At 47.2% G+C, this 12,992-nt stretch overlaps 1 protein-coding gene across 3 annotated transcripts in view; it reads left to right on the top strand.

Moving 5' to 3' along the window:
- Positions 1-12,992, top strand: part of LOC138265190 (aldo-keto reductase family 1 member A1-A-like) — a 148,438-nt gene that overhangs the window by 109,312 nt on the left and 26,134 nt on the right. For all 3 annotated transcript variants that reach the window (XM_069212923.1, XM_069212768.1, XM_069212854.1), the window contains one exon: positions 7,828-7,900. In XM_069212923.1, the coding sequence (XP_069069024.1) occupies positions 7,828-7,900 (73 nt within the window). The remainder of the gene's footprint in view (positions 1-7,827; positions 7,901-12,992) is intronic.

The following is a 12,992-nucleotide window of genomic DNA, read 5'->3' as shown; positions in this document are numbered from 1 at the left end:
ACATCTTTCAGGATCTTTTGCAATCCAGTGTTTCCCAAAAACATGATCATTGCTTGGTTATAGTCAGAAGGAAAAACCTCACCTTTGTGCAGTACATCAACCACTTATGAGGTACTTAGTCCTACGTTCTAGAAAATCTACCAAAGTAACTTTGGGAATAATGCCTACAGCGTCACATGTCAGATGCTTGTTTTCTCCTTTTCTGGATTGCACAAACCTTTGTGTGGCACAATGTTTGGAAGAATACGAGTCTAGAATGGCTTTTCTCAGAACATGCTGTGACCCGCTTCTTATTTCCATAATCAAACCACATTCTCCTGTGGCTTTAACAGCTCCAGCCAGATGGGTTAAGTGGGTCATGTCGCAAGCGGGAATCAATGTTTTCATTCTTGGAGTAGTTAAAGTGATCTTCCCTCACACATTTTGCCTTCACCCCTCCTATTTTTCTGAATTCACTTTTGTTGGCCTTAGGACCCTGTGCACTTTACCAATGCTAACCAGTGCTAAAGTGCTTGTGCTCACTCCCTAAAACATGGTAAAATTGTCTTACACCTGATCAGCATACTTAATTTATTTATAAATCTGTTGTACCGGGATCATTGTCTCCACAACAGGCCCTCCAAACTGCTCTGATGGCAATGCGGCACTCGCAGACAAACTGGATATAGTGTTAGCGGTTATTGAAAAATCGAGAATCTCACTTGAAAACTAGATTGAAACAGTCGCAGCAGACCTTACTCTCCTTCATGCGGATCATCGGAAGCTGGCAGACAGAGTACACGAAACAGAAGTATCTAGCTGCCTTGCAGCCTCAGATGCAAGGAACAGAAGCCTTAATCAACCAACTTGCAGATTAAACACACATACTGGTGGAGAAGGTGGGCGATGCGGAGGCCTGCTCCACACAGAATAACATCCGTGTTGTGGGCCTTCCAGAAAATGTTGAGGGCCTTGGTGCAATTGCCTACATTGAATTATTTATCTGCGAACTCATCCCTTATTGACCCTCTCGCCATTCTTCTCAGTTGAGAGGGTGCACCGAGTCCCTGCCAGGAGACCTCTGCTGGGAGCCAATCCTAGACCTCTGGTCTTCAAGGTGCTACACTATTGAGACGGCGACCTCATCCTCAGAGAAGCTCGCAAGATAACTGACCTCACTGTGGACAGTGCTCGAGTAATGCTCTTTCCAGAATACACGCTGGCAGTACAACATCAAAGGAGCTTGTTCCTGTTGGTCAAATACAGACTGGGCAAAAGTATTCCCTCCTGCTCCCAGCAAAACTCAGACTCTTGATGGATTGAAAATCATACTTATTTACAGATCCCAAGGAGGCCTGGGACTGGATTGACACAAAAGGCTCTTCGCTGCAACAACCCCTATCATACTTTAGATAAGACACGAACACTCCCAAGATGAGACTGACTCCGTAGGAAGCGCTGTATAGAGGAGCGCCTCCCGAGTGTTAGGTCCGCACCTAATCTGGAGCAGGTGATTCAGGAGCGACGACATGGATTACAGATGGCCACTAACATTCAGGAACACACATCCCAATCTGATGCTGACAGACTTGGTTGGATCTTCCAGCGAGGCTAGTTTGTCTGCCACCTGGCCCTCAAAGCCGGACACAGTGATGCTACTGGAAGTCACACTACAAACTGCAGATGATCTTATATAAACCACAGGCTGCCGGCAGCTGCTTTCCCACTGATCTCTGTCCACCATCCATAACACAATGACCACACGCTGGTCACTACACATTGGTTAATCCCACCAGGTCTAACCTTTGGAGCTGTCCTTCCCTCCACTCACCTCTCTCCCTCTTCCCTTTCCCTCCTCCCACCTTCTTCCCCTGATATTCTCACCCCTTTGCCTTCTGGAACACTCGCCTGACATTCAGACTTCATGTGGACACCTTGTCACAATGTGCCTTATTCCATAGACACCACAGTTACTCCTATGTAGTGTTATTCATGCTGTATACCTGGGGGATTTCGCTCACTTACGCCCCTTACATTAAACTAACCTACCTGGTTCTTCTGTTACTTATTGTGTGAAATGTTAGATCATTTTGGAGGACGCATGTTGCTGATCTGCCCCAATGGTATTCTATGTTTGGAATGGGAATCAGCCTAAACAAAGACTCCTGAACAACAAGGTGTGTTCTCCACAAAAGCGTAACAGCGCTTTCGTGAACAACGACTCTGTTTTTCTCTGCCTTAATCATGCATGTCCTGAGCAGCTAACATGCATAGTTAAGACAGAGGAAAACAGACTCAGGATCGGGAGAGGACGCGGTCAGGTAAGTGGGGCAGGGGCAGGGTTAGAAGGTAGTTTTAGGGGTGGGGCAGTTTTAGTTTTTAGGGGCGGGGGTTGGGGTTTGGGGTAGTGTTAGTTTTTTAGGGACGGGGTGGGGGTCGGAGTAGTTTCAGTTTTTAGGGGCACGGTAGTTTTAGGGGCAGGGGTGGATGGTCAGGGTAGTTTAAGTTTTGGGGCAGGGTGGGCGGGTTGGGATCATGAGAGGACGCTGTCAGGTAAGTGGGGCTGGGGTACGGTTGGGGGTAGTTTTAGTTTTTTGGGGCGGGTGGGGGGGTCTGGTGGGGGGGTCAGGGTAATTTTCGTTTTTTAGGGGCGGGGTAGGGGTCAGGGTAGTTTTAAGGGAGGGGTCCGGGCAGGTGGGACGTCGGGTAGTTTTAGGGGTGGGGGGTCATGGTAGTTTTAGTTTTTAGGGGCATTGTAGTTTCAGTTTTTAGGAGCGGGTAGTTTAAGTTTTAGGGACGGGGCTGGGGGGGGTCACAGTAGTTTTAGGGGCCGGGTGGGGAGCTCGGGTAGTTTTAGGGGTGGGCTGGGGGGTAGTTTTAGTTTTTAGGGGGTGGGGGTCATGGGGTTGCAGGAGTTTTAGGGGCGGGGTCGGGGTAGTTTCAGTTTTTAGGGGCAGGAGTGGGGGGTCAAGTAGTTTAAGTTTTAGGGATGGGGTGGGGGTCGGGGTAGTTTTAGGGTCGGGTGGGGGGTCGGGATAGTTTAAGTTTCAGGGGCAGGTGGGGGTCGGGATCGGGAGAGGACGCGGTCAGGTAAGTGGGGCTGGGGTAGGGTTGAGGGGTAGTTTTAGGGGCAGGGTAGTTTTAGTTTTTTGGGGCAGGGTGGTGGGGTCGGGGTAGTTTTTGTTTTTTAGGGGCAGGGTGGGGGGTCGTGTAGTTTTAGGGGCAGGGGTGGGGGGTCAGAGTAGTTTAAGTTTTCAGGGGTAGGGGGTCGCAGTAGTTTTAGAGGCTGGGTGGGGGGTAGGGTAGTTTTAGTTTTTAGGGGCAGGGTTGGGGGTCTCAGTAGTTTTAGGGGTGGGGTGGGGGGTCAGGGTAATTTCAGTTTTTAGGGGCGGGGTAGAGGGTCGCTGTAATTTTAGGGGTGGGGGCAGAAGGTTGGGTAGTTTTAGTTTCTTGGGGCAGGGGTGGGGGTAATTTCAATTTTTAGGAGGGGGGTAGTTTAAGTTTTAGGTGTGGGGCAGGGGGGTCGCAGTAGTTTTAGTGGTGGGGTGGGGGTAGTTTTAGGGGCGGGCCGGGTAATTTCTGTTTTTAGGGGCGGGGTGGGGGGTCAGGCAGTTTTAATTTTTAGGGGTGGGGGTCACGTGAGTTTTAGTTTTTAGGGGCGGTGGGGGGGTCACGGTAGTTTGGGGGGGCTCGAGGTAGTTTTAGGAGTGGGGAGTCGGGGTAGTTTTACTTTTTAGGGTCAGGGTAGGATTGTTTTTAGGGGTGGGGTGGGGGGTTGCGGTAGGATTGTTTTATGGGCAGGGGTGGGGGGTCGGAGGGGTCGCATGCTGGAACCACGCATGCCTTTACCAGGCATGCCTTTACAAAGAAAAATCGTTGTTAAGGCATTCGTGGTTAAGGCATTCGGGATAACAACGCAGTCGTGGTTCCAACCGTGTTGTTCAGGCATGTGTGGTTCCAGGATTCGTTGTTCCGTCATATATTTGTTTGGAATTCATAGTTTCTTTTCTATTTTTTAATGTTTGGTTATTTTATCTGCACTCAATAGACACACACATTGCACTAAGTTTGGTACTTGTTCTTTTAGATGCGATCAAACCCAATGCAGTTGCCACAACGAATGCCCAACACCTCGCAAACTGGCTCAGACACTGACATTTAATAGATATCTTGTGCATGCACAATGCCACTACCAAGGTTTACTCCTTTTATTCCTGCCCCCATGACTTAAATGGTCACATTGTGAATGCATTGTTAGATCCCCAGACTTCCTCCCGCATGTCACACATATTGATTATCTGGGGGGTACATACTGTGACCATAACCCCAAGCTCCTACAATGTGACTGGGAAAAGTGGCCCCCACCCATAGCTACGTGGCGGTTACAAGCGACGGCTCTAGTGGACTCCCTTTATCACTCTTTTCTATACGCCACCATTACTAACTATATCAAGGTTAACACCAACACCGCTAAGTCCCATCTAATTGAATGGGACGCCTTTAAGATTACGATAAGGGGACATTGTATTGGCACCACTTGGAATATCCATCGCCAGCTAGACAAGACATTATGAAAATAGATTGCAAATTGATGAGGTATGAAACTCATGCCCTTCAGGCTCCAGCACACCAGGTTCACCTGCTGCACGCACAACAGGAACATGTTGCACTGTTTGACAGACTTAGTTGCCTTAATTATGCGGCATACTCCACCAGAACAGATGCTGGGCTGACAAATCTGGTTCATTGTTGCCTTGGCTCATCCATCAAGAGCAACCCCGTCATCTGATACTGGAATTACGTACAGCCCAAGGTGATCTCTTTTGCACACAGCAAAACATACATACGGAGCTGACAAATCTTTATTCCACTTTGTACCAGTCAGTGACCACATCCACTACAGCTGACGTAGACGCACTTCTCACTGGCGTCACTGTTCCCCAAGTGACGCTAGAACAGAAAACGGAACTTGACATCCCCCCTACCCTCTTTGAAATTCGGGAGGCTATCCCATAATTAGCTACTGGAAATTCACCAGGCCCGAGGGCCTTCCTGCCGGATTCTATAAGGCATACGCTCCACTGTCAGCCCCCCAACTACTGACGGCCTACAACACCGCACTCCAAGCTTCCCTGCATGACGCACTACTTATATCGGTCCCCAAAGCTAATGGAGCCCCTTCTGCACTGGGCTTCTACAGGCCATTCGCCCTCCTAAACACTGACTACAAGATCTTGGCTCAGGTACTTGCAGGTCCTTGGTGCTCATCTGGCACTACTAGTCCCAACACTGGAACATCCAGACCAAAATGATTTTGTTCCAGCCCGCAGCACTTCTCTGAACTTGCGTAGGTTCCTCAGGATACTGGAATATGCTCCTGATCCCTGGCCATGATCGCACTGCATGGTGCTGGGCCCGGAGAAGGCATTTGACTCCCTGGAATGGTCCTTCCTCTTCGAGGCTCTACAGCGCTGTGGTCTCGGACTCCGATTCATTCGTTTAGCTCCTCTATACTCTCCCGCTTGCGAGGGTGAAGACTGGCACCCCCATCTCTGAGCCCATTCCAGTCACCAGGGGTACATGTCCCCTTCCCCCCCCTTCTTTTTTTCTTTAGCTAATGAACCGCTAGCATTGGCACTTCAGGCATGTGGTCACACCTGGGGAATCCCACTAGGAGAATGCCTACACTGCGGCCCATATTTATACTTTTTTAGCGCCGCATTTGCGCTGTTTTTTTATGCAAAAACGGCGCAAACTTACAAAATGCAATTGTCAACTGGACCAATCTTAGCTCTGGAGAGTCCCATACGGATTCCACGGAATGCTCACTTCCACCTCATATAACATTATGTGCTATATAAAGCTTACTTAACCCCACATTAGATCAATCAGTATTTTCTATGCACTGAGGCCCCCGTCCCCGACGCCACTTCATAGATGCTGATATATTACACATGCTATGGTCTTGTTCATCTTTACACTCATATTGGTATGAGGTCACAACCTGCCTCACACACTGCACAGGGAGCCCAGCGATGCATACCTGGGAAATATGTGTGTTGGGATTACGCCGTTGTGCCAAAAAACACGGGGCTACGGACAGGTTTCTTGATCTAGGTTATTTATTAGCTAAGCGCCTAAAAACACACAAAATTGGAAGTCCACCACTCCTCCTACACACATTACATGAGAGCGCTGTGTAGGTAAGAGCTTCACCCTACACAGAGAAGATACACTGGGATTACAGAAGTATCCCTTGGCTGACATTTGGGACACTATACTTCCGGACTTCCAGACAACTAATGGATCATTCTTAATGATATTTCCATTCGATGTCCACATGCTGGAGTAAATATTCTGAACCAAACGTCGGCCTTCCATAGCATGCCCTCCTCGAAACTCCACGGCGTTCCCACATACGCTCATTTAAACCACTACATCACACACTAGGCTTTAAACAGTTGTCCCCTGAATACACCGGTTGTGTGGGGCTCAGTTCATAGTTAATCAAGGCACGGCACTCAAAACCTGGCTTTTCTAGTCCCCTTCCATAGTCTCTGTTCACTGGCCTGTTGTGTCTGCGAGTTCCATTTGGGCTGGGAAAACTGTTGGTAGCCATGCGCTTTACAAACTGCATAACATAACATAACATAACAATCACAGTTGATGTCTCAATTGTATTTAGACATACTTGAATCTGTATTGTGGCTAACGCCAGATGGCATATACTCTGTGAACGCGTAATAACCGGTGCTATGTGTAACACCCTGGATATGTAGTTACTATGCTCCCCACATATATTGTTTTTTTTACAGACGCACAAATAACAATTTTGCAAGCTCATTCTTTATGATGATCTATATATCGAATATCTGCACTACATTACTATGATGCTGTCGAGCCACTGTCATATAAACTGTATGTACGGAACTATAAAAATGTTAATAAACAAATTTAAACAAAAAAAAGGGCTCACACCCCCTCAACCAACAATCCAGTTTCTCAGAGGAGCTCGCTCATCCAGATATGGTATGGCTTCCAAAGCTTTCTGCTCCCGAGCCAGTCTTTAGCATCCACTGAGAGCAGCCGAGTGGCCTTCAGCTTCTACATTTAAAACCTTTTGATTGTAAACCAGGTTCAAATGCTTCCGTTGCAGTAGTTAATTCGCTTTTAAAATAGTATAATATGGGCCTTTGGCTTTGACATAACATGCAGAATTTCCAAATTTGCAGAAAAAGTAGTAATTTTATTAAATGAATGAAATTGAGCATCATCCCACCTCTGCATGTGTTTCAGATCACACTTCGCATTTGGGCTTCCATCATGGAGCATGCCACGCGCCTCTTTTGCTTTTCAGTTCAACACTCAGCTGTGCCAGTAGCATCCTGAGGACCCTTCGGAGGATCTGGAATAGATGGCTTCTTCTTCTGGTGTCCACCGATGAACTGTTCCACGCATCAATAAGAGGAAGTGCAGGACTGCTGGGGGGTGTCTATATACAAGGGGCTAATGATGCACCTGTGTTATCCTCAGTAGTCCAGCACCTAAGGCTGCTGGGTACTGTAGTTTCTTGAGTGCATTTCTCAGTTTCCTGGATGTCTTTGTTACAACCGGCTGCGATTATACTTACATGGCAAGCGAGACAGCATAATGCTCACCACTGTGCCTTTAATAAAAATTAGGACTGCTCCACATAATATTGGGAAACCCACATGTACTGTATTTCACTGTATTAACAGATCAGGGGGTGAACTTTTTATTTAGCATGTTACTTGTTTGATGTCATGAACATGAGCAGAGGTACATATTCAAATGTTCCTCCAATAGTTTATATGCTGGTTGTTACAGGTGGCAGCTGCAGCGAGGGATTGTCTGCATTCCAAAGAGTTCAAATCCCTCAAGGATTAAAGAAAACTTTCAGGTAAGAGAACAATACATCTTGTTACACATTTATTGACTATATTGATGCATGAGTTGGGAGTACTATTAACAAATCTTTCAAAGCTACGAACTACAAGGTTTGCACTATTTACCAACAATGGAGGCCCCTTCATTTTATGAACTGTTTATACCTTGGCCTGAACCTGCAGAGAAGACAACCAGACAACCATTTGATGAATCATGGCCATTCTGAACATCCTTAAAACTACTGGTGATCCAAAGTCAAAATCCACCTGCACCTATATTTTATCAACTTCAATGAAAACTGGTGTGATACCACCACATAGAAGAGGGCCTGATTACAACTTTGGAGGACGGTGTTAATCCGTCCCAAATGTGATGGATTTACCACCTACCGTATTACGCGTTCCATAGGATATAATGGACTCGTAATACGGTAGGTGGTATATCAGTCACATTTGGGACGGATTAACACCGTCCTCCAAAGTTGTAATCAGGCCCAGAATCTTTAGCAAAAAGCCAGATACTGTATGTGGCCTTCACCATGTGGCAAGTAGCACAGCCATACTGAAATTCAAATATTTTCAGGAAAATAACATTTTCTATGGTTAATACTGGATTCATTGCTACAATTAGTTGTGCTTTGTGCCCCATGCCGCTCTCTCTTTGTTAGTGTAGCCAACAGATTTTGTTTTCTCAGGGTCCATTGCAGCAACTTCCAAAGTTTCTCTGCATTCCTGTTTAAACATTCCCTTGCTCCCTGGTTGTAATAAGAACTGCAAGTTTCCAGGTCTTACACGTGTTCCTATCTGTATTTATTTTTGAATGCAGAACCTACAGAAATGAGATCTTCTTTGGGGCGTCTCCCATGCTGTCAATCATGACTGCAATGCTAAACTTCTGGCCATATTAGGGATCTGCAAAATGAGATGTGATTCTGCAATTACACTTAAATGGCTGCAGAGGAGCCTAATGCCTATTATTCCAAAGTTAATATTTCTAATCGTTTACTGTTTTATTACCTATGACTTTAGAGAGCACTAAAACTATATACACAAAGAAGTGCGAATTTATATTTATTAGTTAAATGAATGTGGAGATATTGACAGAATGTGCTCTGTTTCACTTACAATTCCGATGTAATACTTCCAAAGGCTTTCTATCACGAGTCGTTATGTTGGGTTATTGTTTTACTTAAAAATCCACAATAAAATGGTTTCAAATAAAAAATAAATGTGGAGATATATTAGTTGCAGCTAAATAATAAGTATGGATCATTGTCAGCAAAACGAGAAAAATAAAAATATGTATAGAGATGGAAAAAATGAATATCATAAAACCAGTAGCCTTGTGCTCCATTCAGTCCTGTGTGATTGGCACTCAGTGCTAACAACCGATCAGCAGGGCTTAGGAAGACTTCAGGACTGAACTGCCACGAAGACTGGGGGGAGAGATGCAGCTTTCGGCTCATCAGAGACAAGACAAGCAGCCTTAGGCTCATGCTCATCAGCGACAAAACTAATACAATTATTGGCAAAACAATTGTTCAGACCATTCTCAACACACGTTTTAGTTTTTGTACTTTCTGTCTGTGCGTCCGCCTGTAAAACAAAGCTTAATTGTGACTCAGTAGGAGAAATGTTAGGAGACAAACGGCCAGTGCTTAATTAGTAAATAAAAACGTGCCGGTGCCCAACGCTCTCCTCTGCAACAAGGAGCTGCTGCAATTAAATGTGTGAGCACTGAATACTGAGGCAGCGTGATCCTGAAGCCACCTTGGGCCTCTTTAATACATCTACAGCCACTCCCTGCCCCTTCATCTCACTCCTGCAGCTTTCTCTCTTTGTGACGCTTTTCACCGGCTCAAATTAAGCACTGGAAACGGCACAGCTAACTTTGGTATGACTCTGTTCACATTGCTCTGCTGTCTGGAAGTTGTAGGAGGCTGGACTGGCTTGTAGTGAGTACCTAGGGGTACTTGCACCTTGCACCAGGCCCAGTTATCCCTTATTAGTGTATAGGGTGTCTAGCAGCATAGGCTGATAGATAATGGTAGCTTAGCAGAGCAGCTTAGGCTGAACTAGGAGACGAGTGAAGCTCCTACAGTACCACTTAGTGTCATATGCACAATATCATAAGAAAACACAATACACAGTTATACTAAAAATAAAGGTACTTTATTTTTATGACAATATGCCAAAAGTATCTCAGTGAGTACCCTCAGTATGAGGATAGCAAATATACACAAGATATATGTACACAATACCAAAATATGCAGTAATAGTATTAGAAAACAGTGCAAACAATGTATAGTTACAATAGGATGCAATGGGGACACATAGGGAGAGGGGCAACACAAACCATATACTCCAAAAGTGGAATGCGAACCACGAATGGACCCCAAACCTATGTGACCTTGTAGAGGGTCGCTGGGACTATTAGAAATAGCCCACCCCAAGACCCTGAAAAGTGAGTGCAAAGTGCACTAAAGTTCCCCAAAGGACATAGAAGTCGTGATAGGGGAATTCTGCAGGAAAGACACAAACCAACAATGCAACAACGATGGATTTCCAGTCAAGGGTACCTGTGGAACAAGGGGACCAAGTCCAAAAGTCACAAGCCAGTCAGAGATGGGCAGATGCCCAGGAAATGCCAGCTGTGGGTGCAAAGAAGCTTCTACTGGACAGTAGAAGCTGGAGGTTCTGCAGGAACGACAAGGGCTAGAGACTTCCCCTTTAAAGGATGGATCCCCCACGCAGTGGAGAGTCGTGCAGAAGTGTTTTCCTGAAGAAAGACCGCCAACAAGCCTTGCTAGCTGCAAATTGGGCGGTTAGTGTTTTTGGATGCTGCTGTGGCCCAGGAGGGACCAGGATGTCGCCAATTGCGTCTGGAGACAGAGGAGGCGTCGAGCAAGACAAGGAGCCCTCTCGGCAGCAGGCAGCACCCGCAGAAGTGCCAGAAACAGGCACTACAAGGATGCGTGAAACATTGCTCACCCGAAGTCGCACAAAGGAGTCCCACGTCGCCGGAGAACAACTTAGGAGGTCGTGCAATGCAGGTTAGAGTGCTGTGGACCCAGGCTGGACTGTGCACAAAGGATTTCCGCCGGAAGTGCACGGAGGTCGGAGTAGCTGCAAAAGTCGCGGTTCCCAGCAATGCAGTCTGGCGTGGGGAGGCAAGGACTTACCTCCACCAAACTTGGACTGAAGAGTCACTGGACTGTGGGAGTCACTTGGACAGAGTTGCTGGATTCAAGGGCCCTCGCTCGTCGTGCTGAGAGGAGACCTAGGGTACCGGTGATGCAGTTCTTTGGTGCCTGCGGTTGCATGGGGACGATTCCGTCGGCCCACGGGAGATTTCTTCGGAGCTTCTAGTGCAGAGAGGAGGCAGACTACCCCCACAGCATGCACCACCAGGAAAACAGTCGAGAAGGCGGCAGGATCAGCGTTACAGAGTTGCAGTAGTCGTCTTCGCTACTATGTTGCAGTTTTGCAGGCTTCCAGCGCGGTCAGCAGTCGATTCCTTGGCAGAAGGTGAAGAGAGAGATGCAGAGGAACTCGGATGAGCTCTTGCATTCGTTATCTAAAGAATCCCCAAAGACAGAGACCCTAAATAGCCAGAAAAGAGGGTTTGGCTACTTAGGAGAGAAGATAGGCTAGCAACACCTGAAGGAGCCTATCAGAAGGAGTCTCTGACGTCACCTGCTGGCACTGGCCACTCAGAGCAGTCCAGTGTGCCAGCAGCACCTCTGTTTCCAAGATGGCAGAGGTCTGGAGCACACTGGAGGAGCTCTGGGCACCTCCCAGGGGAGGTACAGGTCAGGGGAGTGGTCACTCCCCTTTCCTTTGTCCAGTTTCGCGCCAGAGCAGGGCTAAGGGGTCCCTGAACCGGTGTAGGCTGGCTTATGCAGAAATGGGCACCATGTGTGCCCATGAAAGCATTTCCAGAGGCTGGGGGAGGCTACTCCTCCCCTGCCTTCACACCATTTTCCAAAGGGAGAGGGTGTAACACCCTCTCTCAGAGGAAGTCCTTTGTTCTGCCATCCTGGGCCAGGCCTGGCTGGACCCCAGGAGGGCAGAAGCCTGTCTGAGGGGTTGGCAGCAGCAGCAGCTGCAGTGAAACCCCGGGAAAGGCAGTTTGGCAGTGCCAGGGTCTGTGCTACAGACCACTGGGATCATGGGATTGTGCCAACTATGCCAGGATGGCATAGAGGGGGCAATTCCATGATCATAGACATATTACATGGCCATATTCGGAGTTACCATTGTGAAGCTACATATAGGTAGTGACCTATATGTAGTGCGCGCGTGTAATGGTGTCCCCGCACTCACAAAGTCCGGGGAATTGGCCCTGAACAATGTGGGGGCACCTTGGCTAGTGCCAGGGTGCCCTCACACTAAGTAACTTAGCACCCAACCTTTACCAGGTAAAGGTTAGACATATAGGTGACTTATAAGTTACTTAAGTGCAGTGTAAAATGGCTGTGAAATAACGTGGACGTTATTTCACTCAGGCTGCAGTGGCAGGCCTGTGTAAGAATTGTCAGAGCTCCCTATGGGTGGCAAAAGAAATTCTGCGGCCCATAGGGATCTCCTGGAACCCCAATACCCTGGGTACCTCAGTACCATATACTAGGGAATTAAGGGTGTTCCAGTAAGCCAATGTAAATTGGTAAAATTGGTCACTAGCCTGTTAGTGACAATTTGAAAGAAATGAGAGAGCATAACCACTGAGGTTCTGATTAGCAGAGCATCAGTGAGACAGTTAGTCATAACACAGGTAACACATTCAGGCACACTTAAGAGCACTGGGGCCCTGACTAGCAGGGTCCCAGTGACACATACAACTAAAACAACATATATACAGTGAAAAATGGGGGTAACATGCCAGGCAAGATGGTACTTTCCTACACAACCCCCCCACCCAAACGAAGGACAATAAGACTAGCCATGACCTGATGAGTCTTCATTGCCTAAGTGGAAATATCTGGAGAGTCCATCTGCATTGGAGTGGCTACTCCCAGGTCTATGTTCCACTGTATAGTCCATTCCCTGTAGGGATATGGACCACCTCAACAATTTAGGATTTTCACCTTTCATTTGTTTTAGCCA

Source organism: Pleurodeles waltl, chromosome 1_1 (assembly GCF_031143425.1).
Source record: "Pleurodeles waltl isolate 20211129_DDA chromosome 1_1, aPleWal1.hap1.20221129, whole genome shotgun sequence".
NCBI classification, from domain to species: domain Eukaryota; kingdom Metazoa; phylum Chordata; class Amphibia; order Caudata; family Salamandridae; genus Pleurodeles; species Pleurodeles waltl.
The sequence above is the reverse complement of the archived record's forward strand: the minus strand, read 5'-3'. Positions and strand labels throughout refer to the sequence as shown.